The sequence below is a fragment of the Dendrobates tinctorius genome, unplaced genomic scaffold (genome assembly GCF_039654945.1).
Source record: "Dendrobates tinctorius isolate UK_male_01 unplaced genomic scaffold, ASM3965494v1 ptg000171l, whole genome shotgun sequence".
Classification (NCBI taxonomy): Eukaryota; Metazoa; Chordata; class Amphibia; order Anura; family Dendrobatidae; genus Dendrobates; species Dendrobates tinctorius.
The window spans coordinates 24,891,353-24,910,068 of NW_027361838.1; the positions used below are offsets into that span (position 1 = coordinate 24,891,353).

At 46.8% G+C, this 18,716-nt stretch overlaps 1 protein-coding gene across 4 annotated transcripts in view; it reads right to left on the reverse strand.

Moving 5' to 3' along the window:
- SPIRE1 (spire type actin nucleation factor 1) overlaps positions 1-18,716 on the reverse strand; it is a 209,505-nt gene that overhangs the window by 67,674 nt on the left and 123,115 nt on the right. For all 4 annotated transcript variants that reach the window (XM_073551009.1, XM_073551007.1, XM_073551008.1 and 1 more), the window contains one exon: positions 1,341-1,466. In XM_073551009.1, the coding sequence (XP_073407110.1) occupies positions 1,341-1,466 (126 nt within the window). The remainder of the gene's footprint in view (positions 1-1,340; positions 1,467-18,716) is intronic.

Below are 18,716 nucleotides of genomic sequence, written 5' to 3' on the forward strand. Positions count from 1 at the left end.
TAATGGCTTCAGAAATCTCAGTCACTTTGCCGGTACAGTAAAGGGCAAAGTTTTTTAACCCTTGAAAACGATGTGGCAAAAATGAGTCTGAACAAGCCCAAAGAGTTATGGAAATAGTTGGAAACGCTTACTCTCATAGAAGGGAATGGAGAGATGCAGACATTGCACGACCAATGCTCCATTCACTGTATCACAACACAGTATGGAGATCAGGTCACCCCTGTAGTGGAAGCGCAGGTCCTACAGATGGGGAAATGTGAACCCCTGGGTCTGCTCACACTAGACCTAACAAAATCCTTTCTTCCAGGAGCCTTCCATTTTACACAGCGTTTTAAATTCACCATAAACTAGAACACAAGTTTTGAGATTATAGGATTGTTGTTTTGCTTTTTGTTTGTTACCATAATTATTTCCATCCAAGCAAAATATAGTTTTACACTTACAGGAAAAAAAAGTTGTTCGCTATAAGAGTGTTGAGAGATGAGATTCAAGACAGTTTCTATCATATATACTGGGGCTGCAAACCTACTGAAAGGGAATCTATCACCAGGTTCTTACCACTTAACCCGAGAGCACCAAAATGTAGAGACAGAGAACCTGAACTCTGTGATATGTCACTTATTGGCTTCTTGCTCTAGTTTTGATAATCTCCTGCTGATAAAAAAAAAGTAATTTTTATCACTAGAGGACTAGTAAACCAGCTGTCATGTGAGTTCTTTATAACCCCGCCCCCACCACTGGTAGGCAGCTCTCTGCCTATGCACAGTGTACACAGAAAGCGGCCAATCAGTAATGTGGGCAGAATTAAATAGTGCTCAGCATTCAGAGACCTTGGAAATCTGCAGCAGATAAAGAAGGGATTTTAGTAAAACTTCAGCAAGCAGCCCTATAAGTGATACATTGCTGGAAACAAAACATCATGCTGCCATAAGATGGGGTAGCAAAAAGCTGGTGGCAGATTCCCTTTACAAGATGATGTGCATTTAGTGATCCTTTGGGATCAAGGAGAGCAGGAGATGAAAAGCAGATGAATTGGTAAAAACTAAAAGTTAATAAATATGACTAAACAAAATAAAGTCACAAGAGCAAAATAATCAGACTCATTTACTGGTATGGTGGTCAATTCTGAATAAGGCTTCATTCATAGCTTTGATATTTGCCAACAGTTAACCCCATCCCCTCCTACCAAATAGGGTTGGAGGGAAAAATCACATAATACCCATGTGCACAATATTGGCGATTTTAACTATTGCTAATAAATTTAATGGTCACAAATCTTATTACGCTGTACTATTACACTTCACACTTGAATTATCGGTCTGGACTCCAGGATAGCGCACCTCTTTAGCACTTTTAATTCTTGACAGGAACATGTGTAGCTCCATGGTTTCTGCATACAGCGCCCGGCATACTGCCTGGTAGTGATTGGGAGCTTCTGACGGCGTTGGCAGATGGGAGGCACACAGCTGTTAGGAGAAATAAACACATGGTTATTACACAGCTTTAATAATGCATTGTACGTTATAAATAATATATATATACACATAGAGCAAATCGTCATGTAACGCCAACTGGCACCTTCTCACATAGAACACACTTCTGTATTTGTCCGATGTTTTCCCACAAATGGCCAGGCATAATTAGAACTAGAAAAAGAAAGCTTCTTCTTTACAAAAATATCTGTCCTGACTTGTCTGTTTCAGTAAGCACTTTTATTTTGTAATTAAGGAGCATCTTTTCTTATATCTGTGTTTCGCTGCTCCTCTGGCGCTCCACCTGGAAACGTATGAAGGAATGTTTCCACTTCCTCTGGGACTCACTGTAGACACACACTGGATAAGGTCAACACATCATATTGGCAAGGGTATTGTTAACCATCAGTTGTCAATTTAGTCATACATTTCCAAGGTATTCTTTAAATCAGGGGATTTTATTACATGCATTGCTTAAAATTGTTTTCCCATATCACAATTTGCATTAAAAATATAAATCAGAAATCTGGCCATGGTCACACTTGCCACTGGGGTTACCCTAGACTCATTTTCTGTTTCAGGAAATCCATATGTACATTAGCAGCAATGATTAGACTCAGACCCATTTTGTTTTTTAGTATATAATGAGGTGACAGAAGCTGAGACATTGCCTATTGTGATAGCTGGATCCTATGTAATCTTCGGTGTATAAACCTGTATTGTAATCCTGTCTGTGATGATAATGAGACTGCTGAAAACGGTTTCTTAAAGGGCAGAAAGTACAAGACTAAAATAGCCAAAGTGGCCAATGTGAAAACTGCAAGATTACTATTAGGGTATGTGCACACGGAGTTTTTTGGCTCTGCGGATTTTGTAGGAAAAACCGCAGATAAATCCGCAGGACTAAATAATGGATAGGTGTGAAACTGCAGGGTTTCTGCACTAAAGAATTGACATGCTGCGGATTGTAAACCGCGGAAAAATCCGCAGCATGTGCACAGCGTTTTCCAGTTTACCATTGAAAACAATGGTACTGTACAGCGCACCTAAATCTGCTGCAGACCCGCAGAGCCTGAAACGCCGCGGATCCGCAGCAGAACCCGCACCGTGTGCACATACCCTTACAAGATTACTATTACAGTTTTTAAAACATATCATGATATTGGAAATTTAAAATAAATAAATAAATAAAAAGGACCACCAATTTTTAGATATACTTGTAACATGAAGACTTGATTTAAAAAAATACTTAATTTTTTGCTGATACATTCCCTTTAAAAGTATTAATCTGAAACACCACATAATAATGATTAGTTTTGTATATTTTAATGCAAAGAAATAATGTTAGAATTGGTTAAGGACAAATGGACTGATTTTATCACAAAGGAGATTAGCTTCATTCACATCTCAGAGTTCATGATTATTTCCAATCTCGTATCCTCCGTATTTCCAAAATACATGGTACCTTTCTTCTCGGAATAAGTTTCATGCTGCGATTTTCATTGCATCCTTTCTATTTCCCCATATGTTGTACTAGAACAAACTGACAATTTTTGGAAGGGGGTATTAAAAAGAAAAATGAAAAAAAAAATACCAGTAGCAAATGATATCATTTGTGCTGAGAATTGCAGATACATTTATCCTGACAGATTGGAAAGTTACACTCTCTTTGCTTTGTGATCTAGAAAAATAGGATTGACAGAAATACTAGTCTAAATATATCCATGCGCCAGATTATAAATAGAACGCTGTCTATATATTAAAATAACCAATGGCCACATGGCCTTCCGGTTTTCGCCGTATCCGGATAAATGTTTTATTCCGGCTTCTGGAAAAAACGTCTCTAGTAACGTTTTTGTCTGCGGCGAAAAACCGTACAGCGCCGAATCCAGCACTTCCGTTTTTTTGCTATAATGGAAGCCTATGGGCGCCAGAATGCGCTGGATCCAGAAAACGACAAATCCGGCCACCGGATCCGTTTTTTTAAAGGGAATCTGTCACCGGAAATTTGCGTGCTATATAAATACCCTGTGTCTGGTCCAATGGGCGGTGTTTCTTCTTTTCTCCACTCCATCCGTGGCCACCGTCTGCGATATTTTCCAGAACTAGAGCAGTTCTCCTCCATATTTCGCATGTGCGCAAAGCAATCTTGCCTCGCGCACGCGCAGTATACTTTGCCCAACTGCGGGCAAAGCCGAAAATCATTACTGCGCATGCGTCGGTGCCCTATGTCCCGGAACACAGCAAAATATTTCCGGGACATAGGGTACCGTCGCATGCGCTGTAATGCGGGCAAAGCATACTGCGCGTGTGCGAGGCAAGATTGTTTGGCGTACGTGCGAAATATGGAGAACTGCACTAATTCCGGAAAATATCGCGGACGGCGGCCACGGATGGGGTGGAGAAAAGAAGAAGAAACACCGCCCATCGGACCGGACACAGGGTATTTACATAGCCCACAAATTTCCAGTGACAGATTCCCTTAAAGTCTGCGCATGCTCAGATCCAATTGTTGTTGTTGTTGTTAAAGCGCTGTGGAATATGTTGGCGCTAGATAAAGATTATTACCTCTTATATCAGCTCCTACAGTTTATTGTATTGTTATCTTTGCAAAACAAGGATGCGAGATCGATGAACAATTTTGTTTGCTGAAATGATGATTCTACATTACACCAGGCCATGCAGTTTGTTGACTTCCAAACATGTAATGATAAACTATAAATACTCAAACAAGGAGTTAATCTCATCACACGTTCCTCTTGACCTCTGAATAATGTCTTGAAGGATAACAGATGTGAACTATATAAGGGGGATATGCCTCTATACAAAGAGATCCAGAGAACCAGAGATTCTGTACAAAACCAAAGCCAGGAACACTTTACAGAACTCATGGCTCCATCACGAGGGACAATGATTTGACATTCTACAGGATGCCAGCTTAGGGGACCATGGCCCTGGCTGAAAGAATACAGATATACTTCATTGAACACCACTGAACCAATGGATACTTTTGGGGAGGTCAGGATGTGGACCCACCGGTCACCTGGCTCCATGGAGATGTTTGGAGAAGTCAGAGTGCGACCCTCCGGTCACTCAGTCATGTACCTCAACGGCCTTTCAGCTTCTAAAGCTTGTCGTTACCACCTCTCTGTGGGCTGCCATAGGTGGGGTTAGTCGGCCCTGGAAGCTCTGAAGTGACAGCTGCAGTTATCTCGGCGAGTCAGCAGAAGGGTGAGACTCTGTAATTTTACATAATCTTGGGTATGTTTCTGGAACGGTTATGTGTGTTATTTGCCTGTTTTGTGGTTCAATAAAGTATTCCCACACTGTTCTACCTTCACCGTGTGTTGTTAGAATAGTATTATGCCCATGGTAAAAGGAGAGCGGGCGTTCACTGGGATGAGCCCTGGTCCGTGCAGTTTCGGCTAGCGAACCAGGGTACCCGCTACACCCCCGTTGCACCACAGGGCTCATGCTGTATATGGGGAGGCTGAGTGGGGACTTTTACGGTATATAGAAGGGGCTGTGTACGGGCTCAAACGGTATATAGGGGGATGGCAGAATGCTTAACTATGTTCAATATTAAAGTAATAAAAAATGAACATAAAATTATAATTAATATGTTAATATTAATATTGAGCAGAATTAATTTCAGCCTAGTGGTTGCCCCCCCCCCCCCACCCCATCGACAGTTACGGCCTCTCATTTGGCTCCTCCAGAAAATTAATTTCCTACCCCTGATCCAGTGGATCCACTTAAAGGGTTTCTGCCAGGTCGCCCTCCATTCTAGCAGCATTCAGAAATGTCTGATTAAACACCCTCCCTAACCAGCCCTATATAACATCATTCAGTTGAATAAATGCTAAATAAAAGCTAATGAGAGCTTTGACTAGTCTATGGGCCGTTCACTCCCCAGACTAGTCAGCCCTCTTTCCATATTATCATGCCCCTGTGGGCGTGATAACATAATTTGCATGATCCAACCTCATCGCCAGCTTATGCAAATCTGTGCAGGGGTGCCGCTCATTCCAACAGTGTCGCTGCTTCTCTGAAGCTGGGTGTACGCTTCCCGGCTTCAGAGGCGCACACTGCGCATGTATGGAAGTTTAGAAGATGGATTCAGGTCACGAGGTGATTAGGGAGGGAGTTTTATCACAGATGGCTGAATGCTGCTAGATTAGAAGGCATGGGGGACTTAACAGATTCCCTTTAATGAAATATTGTTTGCAGTATAAGGCCTGAGTCCACCATCCTTGATCAAGACAAATGAGTTGAAAGGAACCGCAGCACTCCAATGTAAAAATGATTTCAAAATTAATATGTTATTTATTAGATCAAACATAAAAACAACAACATTTTGACACACATCCAAGTCTTTATCAAGCCTTATGCTGGCTGCTCCCTTCTTTACAATTGCTGTTCAATGATGTCTTAGATGTGATCGATGGGGAACAAGTTTCGAGATGCTGGAGTCCATGGTAGCACGTCTAGGCCTCGCAGGTTTCTCACAGTAGCATGAGTAACATGTGGCCTAGCGTTTGATTAATAATAGCTCCTGGGGCACTTGGGAGAAATGGCTACACGATTGACCCATTCTATACTGAAATTGGAAGTGACATACCGAACATAAGGCATGAAACAGTAATCAAACAGTGATTGTCTACAGAAATCATCAGCTGTATGCACTACCGCCTTGGGCTACAGGCCAAATGTACAGCTACAGGTGTTCCAATAACCACAAACCACCATTCTGGTGCTTTTCGGAATTGCATTATTTTTGTCATGGAACCAGTGGTACAGTCAGTTTTAAATGTGACAACTCCAGATTGTATTTTGCTCATGCTACTTTGAGCAGCCCATGTAGCCTAAACGTGCCACATTGACCCACAGCATCTTCAGACTTGTCTCTCATCGAGCACATCAGGGACATTATTGGCTGGCAGTTGCAAAGGAAACTGCCAGCAGTGGATCTGAATGATTTCTGCATGCTCAGGGGCATTCAGTGTAGAATATTCTTCAAACAGCCATTGTTAACCTCTTTGATATCATGTCAAATTTTGTAAGTGCAAGTATTTCTGAGTGTGGTGCTTTTTCTAGATACTGAATAAAATCAAGATGTTTAAAAATTTTGTTTCCATTTTTCCCTCATTTCCACATCATTAATATGGCTATCCATCCTGTGATTTCCATAATTCTACAACTTCTTAGCGTTGCAATTTCAATGAGTGTAAATAAAGGAGCCAAATAGACCTCAAACTTTTATCTTGCAATGGTCTAAGGCCAAATTTAGCTCAAAAGAGGTTATAAATTTTTTATCTATTTTAAGAAATTTTACTTTTCCTTCTACAAAAATTGTTCAGTGCTCAAGCAGCAAGAACACGTGAGGGCGTCATCTATACGAGCAGAAGGACATGAGATAGGGACGGTCTGAAGCTCAGTGTTCACAGTGACTCGTGATCCCATTCAACACAGATGATCTTGACCTTGTGATATCTTTCTTCAGAGCTCTCCTTTTTGTCACATGAAATTCCATCTTTCTTGCTTCAGAGGATGAGAAAACTGGTCAAGAAATCCAGAGCAGAAGACCTAAAAGCAAAATTTATGGAAAGAAATAGAAGCCTGCTGTAATAATGGTATCTTTGTGCGATTGTTTACCCATTATACCATTTTACTGATGAGTGTACCCACTACTGAACACATTAACCAAAAGAGACAAGAGCTCCTCTGTGCAACACATTTATCAGCAGAAGTTGATCTGCTGTTCTTCGAAATGCCAAGTCTACGAACAATACACTCAGGACAGACCAGCATACAAGTGGAAGGTTTCCTACGGCCTTCATTTTAATTTTTCAAAAGAAAAATCAATAAACCAGTGACCAGTTTAAATTTATAACTAAATATCTAAAATTACAAAGGTTTACCCAAAATACAAATATACCAATAGCCTATCCTAAAACCACGACTAGTCCTTAAATATCAGAAGATCAGATCTGTAGGTCTTTCATTCACATCACCACGAGCTGCTGACATAAGGAGCATGATGCAGAGTACACACACCTAGGCTCTGTAATTTGGTGGTAGATCTGGTTGGAACTACTTTGCAATCTTATTCATTTGCAAGTGAGGCAGAGTTCAAATCTGTTGTGTCTGGTAGCCACAATTTGCTGTCAGATCCTTTGTATTACTGATCCCAAAGGATTACACTGGAGTCAGAAGATGTTCCATTGGTCCTTTTGTCATTATGATGACAACACACCAAGGTTAGTTACCGGTAGCCGGTTTTTCCAAAACCCATGACAGCACACCTGAGAGAGGGGATCCGCCCAGTCAGGACAGGAACCCTACTCAAAATAAAAAGGTGGTACCTCTCCCTCGCTTCAGTTGGATTACAGAGCATGAGAGGACCCCCTGGTTAGTACACATGGCAAAAACTATCACCACATTATATTGCCGTATATACTCGAGTATAAGCTGAAATTTTCAGACCATTTTTTAAGGCTGAAAGTACCCCCTCTTGGCTTATATTCGAGTCATATACCGGGTGTCAGAGGGGGAGAGGGGAGCGCAGGTGTCAAAGATCATACTCACCCCCTCCTGGCGCGGTCTCTGCAGCCCCCCCCGGCTTCTTCCATGGTCTCGGCGCCCCAGCTCTTCCTGCGTTCAGTGGTCACGTGGTACCGCTCATTAAAGTTATGAAAATGCACATATTCATGACTTTAATTAGCGGTACCACGGAAACCTGGAAGCGCTGCGGCGCCGAGACCATGGAAGAAGCTGGGGGGCTGCAGAGACCGTGCGCCAGGAGGGGGGGCGAGTATGATGGGGGGAGGACAGGGAGCAGTATAATATTCACCTGTCCCCATTCCACCGCCGCGCGCTGCTCTGTCCTCCGCATCCTCTGACGTTCAGGTCAGAGGGCGCGAAGACGTAGTCAGTGCACGCCCTCTGCTGAACGTCACTGCAGAGACATGGGAGACAGCGGTGCTCGGTGATGGAACAGGGAAAGGTGAATATCGCCAGTGCCGGGGGCTGGATCCAGCGGCGACACCGGCACCTGGTCCACATAGCGCACCGGTGTCCCCGCCTGCTCAGGACACCGGCACCTGGCCTCTAGTTACGAGAGGTGGATTATGTCTTTTTTTTTTTCTTTAAATTGTAGCAGCAATATAGGCCGTATTTATAAATGGAGCATGTTCTTGGGCCACCATTAACCCTTGTGCAGCATTTTATGGGGGGGGGGGAATTTATCTATGGAGCATCTTTTTGGACCACCATTAACCCTTGTGCAGCACCACCCTCGGCTTATACTTGAGTCAATAAATTTTCCCAATTTTTTGTGGCAAAATTAGGGATCTCGGCTTATACTCGAGTATATACAGTAACTAAAAAAAAAAACACACCCAATCTATAGTGAACACCAAAGGAGCAATAAGGGGGGAATATACGGGTGCTGTCATGGGTTCCGGTTAAACCAGCTACCAGTAAGTAACCTTGGTGTCTTCCCTTCCCCATGACAGCACACCTGAGAGACTTCTGGAGTATGAAACACCTTAGGGAGGGACCACCGCTTGCAACACCCTTCTACCAAAGGTTAGGTTCATCAGAGGAGGTTAGATCTAGCCGACAGTGTTTGAAAAAAGTTGATGGTGAGGACCAGGTAGCGGCCTTACATATCTGATCAATCAATGCCTCAGCCTTTTCTGCCCAGGAGGTAGCCACGGTTCTGATGGAGTGAGTCTTGATGCCTTCAGGAACCGGAGCATAACTCACAGAGTAGGATAAACTAATGGCCTCCCTAATCCATCTAGCAATGGTACTTTTAGGCTAGTTTCACACTAGTGTTTTACTGACCTGCGTCAGTCTGCGCACGGCCGCCGCTAAGCTCCGCCCCCTTCCGCGCCTCCTCCTGTCAGCTCCGCCTATGGGCGCATGACGCTGCATGCGACCTGCGTACTCTATCTTTAGCATTGGGTACGGAGGCTGTGCGCAGGTATGAGTTTGCCGGCGTTTGGCGCAGGTCGTCGCACCATCAAAAGGACGCATGTGCCGGCAAACGCATACCTGCGCATTACATGCATACCCAATGCTAAAGATAGGGTACGCAAGGCGCATGCAGCGTCATGCGCCCATAGGCGGCTGACAGGAGGAGGTGTGGCAGGGGGCGGAGCTTAGCGGCGGCCGTGCGCAGACCGACGCAGGTCAGTGAAACTAGCCTTAGCTACCCCGTAACCTTTTCTGCTACCCTGGAAGGCTACAAATAGGCACTGATCTTTCCTCCACTGACTAGTCATGGACATGTACTGTAGCATGGACAGTCTCACATCTAAAGTATGGAACTTTTTCTCCCCTGGATTCCTAGGGTTCCTACAAAATGATGGCATGGTGATCTTCTGGCTCCTAGGGAACTTAAGAACTACCTTGGGGAGATAGGCCGGATCTGGTCTTAGAACTACTCTGTCCTCAAAAACTTGAGTGTATGGAGAGCATATAGACAGGGCCTGTAAGTCGCTCACCCTACGGGCTGATGTTAGGGCCACTATTAACACCGTTTTAAGTGTGAGAAACTTTGGTGATAACGCCTGTAATGGTTCAAAAGGGTCCCTAGTTAACGCCTCCAAGACTAGATTCAGGTCCCAGAGAGGAATCTTTGGAACAATGACCGGCCTAGACCTGCTACAAGATTTTATAAAACTGGACACCCACCTATTGTATGCTAAGTTGCAATTATATAGGGCCCCCAAGGCTGACACCAGAACCTTGAGAGTACTAGTTGCTAACCCAAGTTGCAACCCAGCCTGCAGAAACTCTAGGATAGGTCCCACCGGAGCTACCTCCCCCAAAGGTTGACCCAGGAACTTTTTCCATGTTCTACAATAAATTCTCAACGTGATCGGTTTCCTACTTTTCAAAAGGGTGGAGACTAGCCCTGTTGAGAATCCCTGGCGACTCAGTAGCGCCCTCTCAAATTCCAGGCTGCCAGATGTAAGCCCTTCACCTGAGAGTGACACACTGGTCCCTGAGTACGTAGGTCCGGAATCTCCAGCAAGATCCATAGATCTGTAACGTACATCCGCCTTAGCAGGAAGAACCAAAGTCTCCTCGGCCAAAACGGAGCGATGAGAATTACTCTTGCCTGATCCTCTCTTATTGTCCTCACTACCGTCAGAATCATTGTTATCGGGAGGAACACATAGGCTAGGGTGAACCTCCAGGGTATCTGTAGGGCACCTACAGCAAATGTATTTTCTCCTGGATCTAGAGAGCAGAACTTCCTGACCTTCCTGTTGTGTAAGGTGGCAAACAGGTCTATCTCCGGTTTGCCCCAAGCCTGCACTATTAGCTGGAACACATGAGGGTTTAGGGATCATTCCCCTGTCGTCTCATTAAGTCTGCTTGAACATTTTCAACGCCTCTTATATGTAGTGCCGTGAGAGACAACAGATGTTGTTCTGCTAATTGAAACAGGAGGTTGGAAACTTCCATGAGGCCACGGGATCTTGTCCCCCCTGGTGGTTGATATAAGCTACCACTGCTATATTGTCCGACATGAGCCGGGTATGGCGGCCCTGACGGGAGAAAATGTATCAAGGCCTTTTCTACAGTGCAAAGTTCTTTTATATTCAAACCATGATCTCTTTCTAGAGAAGACCAGGTTCCTTGTATTGAGTGGGTTCTTAGGTGTGCTCTCCAACCTGAACCACTTGCGGCGGTTGTGATAACGTCCTCGACTGGTCTCAACCATTGGACCCCCGATGTCAAATGATCCCTTACAGTCCACCAGGTTAGGGAATCTTTTACAGCCAAGGAAAGATGTACTTTTCCTTCTAAATGTCCTATCAATGATCTCTGTGCTGACAGGACTTCCCACTGTAACTGTCTTAGGTGAAATTGTGCCCAACCTACAGCAGGTATACATGATGTTAATGAGCCTAGCAGGGACATCACACTCCTCAGTGTCATTACAGGCTGCTGTATTGCTGTCAGAGCTAGGCTCCTTATCTTGACCACTTTGCTTTCTGGCAGGAGGCAGAGCTGGCGTTCGGAATCCAGCATGAACCCTAGGAAGGATTGTACTTTCTGTGGCTCCAACTTCGACTTGAGGGTGTTTACCACCCATCCTAACTCCCTTAGGGTTAACATTACTTCCTTCACCTGATGAGTACATGGAGTTTCCGACCTCCTCACCACAAGGAAGTCGTCCAGGTATGTGATGATCACTATGTCCAGGGATCGAAGGTATGACCTTACCTCTGCCATAACTTTGGTGAAAACTCTCCGAGCTGAAGATGGAAGGGCTGTGTAGTGATAATGCCTGACCTGGAGTGGAGCCATGCATACAGGATGGGAGAGTGGGAGCAGAGCCATGTATACAGGATGGGATAGTGGAAGCAGAGCCATGTATACAGGATGGGAGAGTGGAAGCAGAGCCATGTATACAGGATGGGAGAGCTACTCTCAGGTACTTTTTTTTTGTTAAACCAGCTTTTTATTGATTTTCTTACATAAAATATACAAATTATAGAATATAAAGGATAAGTATTAGCATACAAAAATATATCAAACGTCGTAATAGTTATCAAGGAATCTCAATGCATTCACATAATCCTTCCAATTTGCCTTTTTCACCTCCTCCTCCTTATATAGTCTTCCTTCCTGTTTTCTCACATACTTTAGATCAGGGGTCCCCAACCACCGGTCCGCGGCCCAGCACCGGGCCGTTGCAGTGCCCGTGCCGGTCCGCGGACACAAGGAGAGCGGGCGGTGGTGCAGAAGCTGATACTCACCTAGCGGTCCCTGAGGGCGCGGCAGCTTCATCCAGCGCTGAGCTGTCAAGTGTACCGCTCATTTAAGGTCATGAATATGGACGCCACTCATCTCCCATAGGCGTGGCGTCCATAATCATAGACCTTAATGAGCGGTAGCATGTGACCGCTCCGCACAGGAGCTGAAGCGCCGCGAGATGCAGGGAGGGAAGTTCAGCGACGGGAAGGAAGGTCAGCGATGTGAGGGTAAGTATGATGGGGGAGCCGAGCAGAGCCATATATACAAGGGAGGGAGAGTGGGAGCGGAGCCATATATACAGGGGAGGGAGCGGAGCCATATATACAGGGGAGGGAGAGTGGGAGCGGAGCCATATATACAGGGGAGGGAGAGTGGGAGCGGAGCCATATATACAAGGGAGGGTGGGAGCAGAGCCATATAAACAAGGGAGGGAGAGTGGGAGCGGAGCCATATATACAAGGGAGGGAGAGTAGGAGTGGAGCCATATATACAAGGGATGGAGAGTGGGAGCGGAGCCATATATACAAGGGAGGGAGAGTGGGAGCGGAGCCATATATGCAAGGGAGGGAGAGTGGGAGCGGAGCCATGTATACAGGATGGGAGGGTGGGAGCAGAGCCATGTATACAGGATGGGAGAGTGGGAAAACAGCCATGTATACAGGATGGGAGAGTGGGAGCGGAGCCATATATACAAGGGAGGGAGGGTGGGAGCGGAGCCATGTATACAGGATGGGAGAGTGGGAGCAGAGCCATGTATACAAGATGGGAGAGTGGGAGCGGAGCCATGCATACAGGATGGGAGGGTGGGAGCGGAGCCATGCATACAGGATGGGAGAGTGGGAGCAGAGCCATGTATACAGGATGGGAGAGTGGGAGCAGAGCCATGTATACAGGATGGGAGAGTGGGAGCAGAGCCATGTATACAGGATGGGAGAGTGGAAGCAGAGCCATGTATACAGGATGGGAGAGTGGGAGCAGAGCCATGTATACAGGATGGGAGAGTGGGAGCAGAGTCATGTATACAGGATGGGAAAGTGGGAGCAGAGTCATGTATACAGGATGGGAGAGTGGGAGCAGAGCCATGTATACAGGATGGGAGGGTGGGAGTGGAGCCATGCATACAGGATGGGAGAGTGGGAGCAGAGCCATGTATACAGGATGGGATAGTGGAAGCAGAGCCATGTATACAGGATGGGAGAGTGGAAGCAGAGCCATGTATACAGGATGGGAGAGTGGGAGCAGAGCCATGTATACAGGATGGGAGAGTGGGAGCAGAGCCATGTATACAGGATGGGAGAGTGGGAGCAGAGCCATGTATACAGGATGGGAGAGTGGGAGCAGAGGCATGTATACAGGATGGGAGAGTGGCAGCAGAGCCATGTATACAGGATGGGAGCAGAGCCATGTATACAGGATGGGAGGGTGGGAGCAGAGCCATGTATACAAGGATGGGAGCGGAGCCATATATACAGGATGGGAGAGTGAGAGCGGAGCCATGTATACAGGATGGGAGAGTGGGAGCGGAGCCATATATACAAGGGAGGGAGAGTGGGAGCGGAGCTATATACAAGGGAGGGAGTGTGGGAGCGGAGCCATGTATACAATAATGGGACAGGGGGAGCCACACAGAGCTGGACAGGACGGAGGGAACCACACATACATTTTCTGATGATTAGAAAATAATCAGCATGTACAGTACTCCAGTACAATTGTTCTTAAGTGCTCAATGCTCCATTTCCTTGTAGGTTCCACTCATCATTAGCAGTGACGGTCATCAGTAGAAGTAGCCCGGTGCTCCCACTGAAACAGGGAAACAAGCCAGGTGCTCCCACTCATTCAAAACCTATGGTGAGTGGAGTCACATTATAAATGTTATAATTAAATGATAAGTATGCACTGCTAAACTACAACCGCCATACCCCCGCCCCCTTATGACCAAATCCCCGCCCCTGTCACACCTCCATCCCCGCCCTGCCGGGCCATGGAAGAATGGTCTTGCTTGAAGCCGGTCCCTGGTGCCGAAAAGGTTGGGGACCACTGCTTTAAATAATCCCAATGGATTGGGATATGATAGTAGGCATCTTTTAAGTATATTATTGCCATGAAGCAGTGCTGGAACAACATTTTTCCCATGACGGCACACATGAGAGAGGGGATCCGCCCAGTCAGGACAGGAACCTACTGAAGATAAAAGGGCAGTACCTCTCCCTCATTTCAGTTGGGTTTCCTGTCCTGACAGGAACCCGTGCGTGCTGAAGACGGCGTGTCAAAAAGTCATATCTGCCCACCCCCGTGCCAGCGTGGAAGTACAGGCAGTGCCTGTGCGCTTGGCATCGGGAGTGGAAGCGCCGTCCGCGGCTCCCCTGGGGGCTCAGCGTCCGTGCGGGTGTAGGTGCAGCTTGGCACCTACACCCGAGGGGCTCCTCTATGTCTGCCGCGCCGCCCTTCTCCCTCTGCCGGCATCCGTATCATCCAGGAGGGGCGGCCCCTTCTGGGTCGCACCCCTCTGATGTCAAGCGCAAGGCACGCTGGGAATGGGCGTGCCCGCGTGACATCGGGGGCTAGCGCCGGATCCAAGAAGGCGGCGCCCATGAAGAAAACATCGGCCGGTGTCAAATCATTCCGGCGGTGCGGCAGGGGGAGGAGGGGCCACAGATGGTACCTGAGGAGGCGGGAGTGCAGTGGATCCCTCATAAATGGGGGATGACCACAGAAGACGCACTCGTGCCCAAAGCTTCACAATGGAAGTGGGGCAAGAAGAGCCGCAGCATCAGTCTTTTCTGCAGGAGCTCTCCCCAGATGTCTTGCCGAGCCGCCAACATACCAGGAGTAGCCGCTCGAGTTGTAGGAGCGGCAGTCGTCAGGACCGACAAGACTCTGCGACGTCCAGAAAAAATGTCACACGTGCATCTGATCAGCCTCCGAAATCGGTACCCTTGATTGACAGCGGTGGTGAGTGATCTATGTGAATGTCAATCTTATGGTAACGGGGTTCATATTTCTTTTTTGATCACTAGGGGTCGAGGAAGTCTAGAGGCAAAACAAAATAGATGATGGTGCCGTGGCTAAATCCTCAAAAAAGGTGTGTCTACTCTCTACCATTAGAGGATTCTGGCGTGCTGAAAGACCCGCTTGATAAAAAAGCAGATGGTTTCCTGAAACATATCTGGGAAGCATCGGCAGGTGGATTAAAACCGGCAATAGCTGGTACTTGTACCGCCCGCACCCTCATGGTCTGGCTACAACAAATAGAGGACCATATTAGGGATAAAGTTGCGGAAGAGTGGGTGCAGTTCCACCTTAGCTGCAGTGGGAAGTTCTGTCAGCACAGAAACAATTGAAAGGGCGTTTAGAAGGAGAAGTGTATCTCTCCATGGGCGTAACAGAATCCCTACTCTGGTGGACTGTAGAGGAGTATCTGACGGCTGGTGTCCCGTGGCAAAAAACAGTTGAGGACATCATTACAACCGACGCGAGTGCTACAGGGTGGGGAGCACACCTGAGATCCCACTCAATACAAGGAACCTGGTCCTCGCTAGAAAAGGATCACGGTTCAAATGTGAAAGAACTGTGGACAGCGGAGAAGGCCGTGAAACATTTTCTCCCCTTACTTCGGGGCCACAACACTCAAGTCATGACGGACAATCGTGCAGTGGTAGCTTACATCAACCACCAGGGGGGGTACGAGATCCCGGGGCATCATGGAGGTATCAAACCTACTTTTCCAGCTAGCAGAACAACATCTGCTGTCCACCACGGCACTGCATATAAGGGGGTGTCGAAAATATTCAAGCAGACTTCCTAAGTCGCAGACACCTAAGACAGGGGGAATGGTCACTAAACCCCCAAGTTTTCCAACAAATAGTTCAAGTTTGGGGCAAACCGGATATAGACCTGTTTGCCACCTCACGCAACAGGAAGGTCAGGAAGTTCTGCTCACTAAATCCAAAAGAATACCCCTTTGCAGTAGATGCCCTACAAATACCCTGGAAGTTCTCCCTGGCCTACGCGTTCCCCCGATAACAATGATTCTGAAAGTAGTCTGGAAAATCAGGGAAGATCAAGCGAGAGTAATTCTTATAGCTCCGTTTTGGCCGAGGAGGCCTTGGTTCTCCCTTCTGAGACTCATGTCACTGACAGACCCATGGATCTTACCAGAAATTCCAGACCTGCTTTCCCAGGGACCAGTGGTCCACTCTCAGGTGAAGGGCTTCCATCTGGCAGCCTGGAATTTGAGAGGGTGCTACCGAGTCGCCAGGGATTCTTACCAGGGTTAGTCTCCACCCTGTTTAAGAGTAGTAAACCTATAACATCCAAAATCTAAGGTAGAAAGTGTAAAAAGTTCCTTGATTTCCTGGGGGAACCTTTAGGAGATGTAGCTCCAGTGGGACCTATCCTAGAATTTCTACAGGCGGGGCTGCAACTCGGGTTAGCCACTAACACCCTCAATGTCCAAGTCTCAGCTCTGGGGGCCCTATATAACTGCAACCTAACATCCAATAGGTGGCTGTCCCAGTTCATAAAGTCCTGTAGTAGGTCTAGGCCGGTCATTATCCCAAAGATACCACCCTGGGATCTGAATCTAGTCTTGGAAGCTTTAACCAAAGACCCCTTTGAACCATTACAGGATTTGTCACCAAAACGACACACTTAAAACTGTATTACTGGTAGTCTTAACATAGGCCCGTAGAATGAGCGACCTACAAGCTCTGTCTATATGCCCTCCATATACGCAGATTTTGGCTGACAGAGTGGTTCTATCTCCCCAAGGTGGACCTCAAGTTTCATAGGACTCAGAAGATCTCCTTGCCATCATTCTGTAATAATCCTAGAAACCCTGGGGAGCAAAAGTTCCATACACTGGATGTAAGGAGGGCCATATTACAATATATGTCAATGACTAGTCAGTGGAGGAAAGATCAGTCCCTGTTTGTAGCCTTTCAGGGTAGTAGAAAAGGCTACGGGGTAGCTAACAGTACCATTGCCAGATGGATCAGGGAGGCCATTATGTTATATGCTAAAGATAGTGCATGCAGGTCGCATGCAGCGTCATGTGCCCATAGGCGGAGCTGACAGGAGGAGGCGCGGCAGGGGCCGGAGCTTAGCGGCGGCCGTGCGCAGACCGACGCAGGTCAGTGAAACGCTAGTGTGAAACTAGCCTAAAAGTACCATTGCTAGATGGATTAGGGAGGCCATTAGTTTATCCTACTCTGCAAGTGGTGCTCCGGTTCCAGAAGGCATCAAGGCTCACTCCACCAGAGCCGTGGCTACCTCCTGGGCAGAGAAGGCTTAGGTATCAATTGAGCAGATTTGTAAAGCCGCTACTTGGTCCTCACCTTCAACCTTTTTTAAGCACTACCGACTTGATCTATCTTCCTCTACTGATCTAACCTTTGGTAGAAGGGTGCTACAAGCGGTGGTCCCTCCCTAAGGTGTCCTTTTTTTTTCTCTCATGTGTGCCATCATGGGAGATGGGAAAACACCAAGGTTACTTACCGGTAGCCGGTTTTTCCGGAGCCCATGACGGCACCTGTATATTCCCCCCCCCTTATCAACCCTTTGGTGTGCACTATAGTTTGGGTGCTTTTTTAGTTAAATATAATGTGGTGATAGTTTTACCATGTGTACTAACCCGGGGGGCCTCTCATGCTCTGTAAACCAACTGAAGAGAGAGAGGTACAGCCCTTTTATCTTGAGTAGGGTTCCTGGGCTGATCCCCTCTCTCATGTGTGCAGTCATGGGCTCTGGAAAAACCAGCTACCGGTAAGTAACCTTGGTGTTTTATGGCCGTGTTTATTTACTCCATCTTGAAAGAGCAATTCTCTACCCACTGGTCGAGCCTCCTCAGGTTGACAATGGTTCTCCAAGAACCGTCCGGCTTTTGTATCAAATAGAGGGAGGAATAGAATCCCCTTCCTTCCTCCTGAGTTGGGACTTCTTGTAGCACCTGATTCTCCTCTAGACTCAAGACCTCAGTCTTCAGGGCTAGTTGTTCCTCCTAGGACTTTCTGCGAGGTGTTAACACACAGGTCTGTCGAGGTGGACGGATGAATTTTACCCTTAAGCAGTCTTTCATGACATCCAGTACTCAACCACTGGGGGAGATATTTACCCAGGCACGGAGGAAGAGAACCTTCCCCCTACCTCTGACCTGACGTCAATGGGGAGACTTTTCTGACGACGTAGAGGGTATTTTGAACATGTAGCCCGACGGTCCTTAAAATGACAATTTTTTTCTTTCCCCTAGGGGACGACCTCTATTAAATTTTCTCCTCCGAAAAGAAGGCTTTTTGGTCTTGCCGGGGAAAGCCCAAAGAGGAATTGACCGTCACGCAGGATGGAACAGTGTCTATTCTTGGATGGTAAATCACCCGGACACCCTTTAAGCCACAGGGCGCGTCTTGCCGCATTAGACAAGCCTGCCGCCTGGCTGCCAATCTTACCGAGTCCGCTGGTACCCCT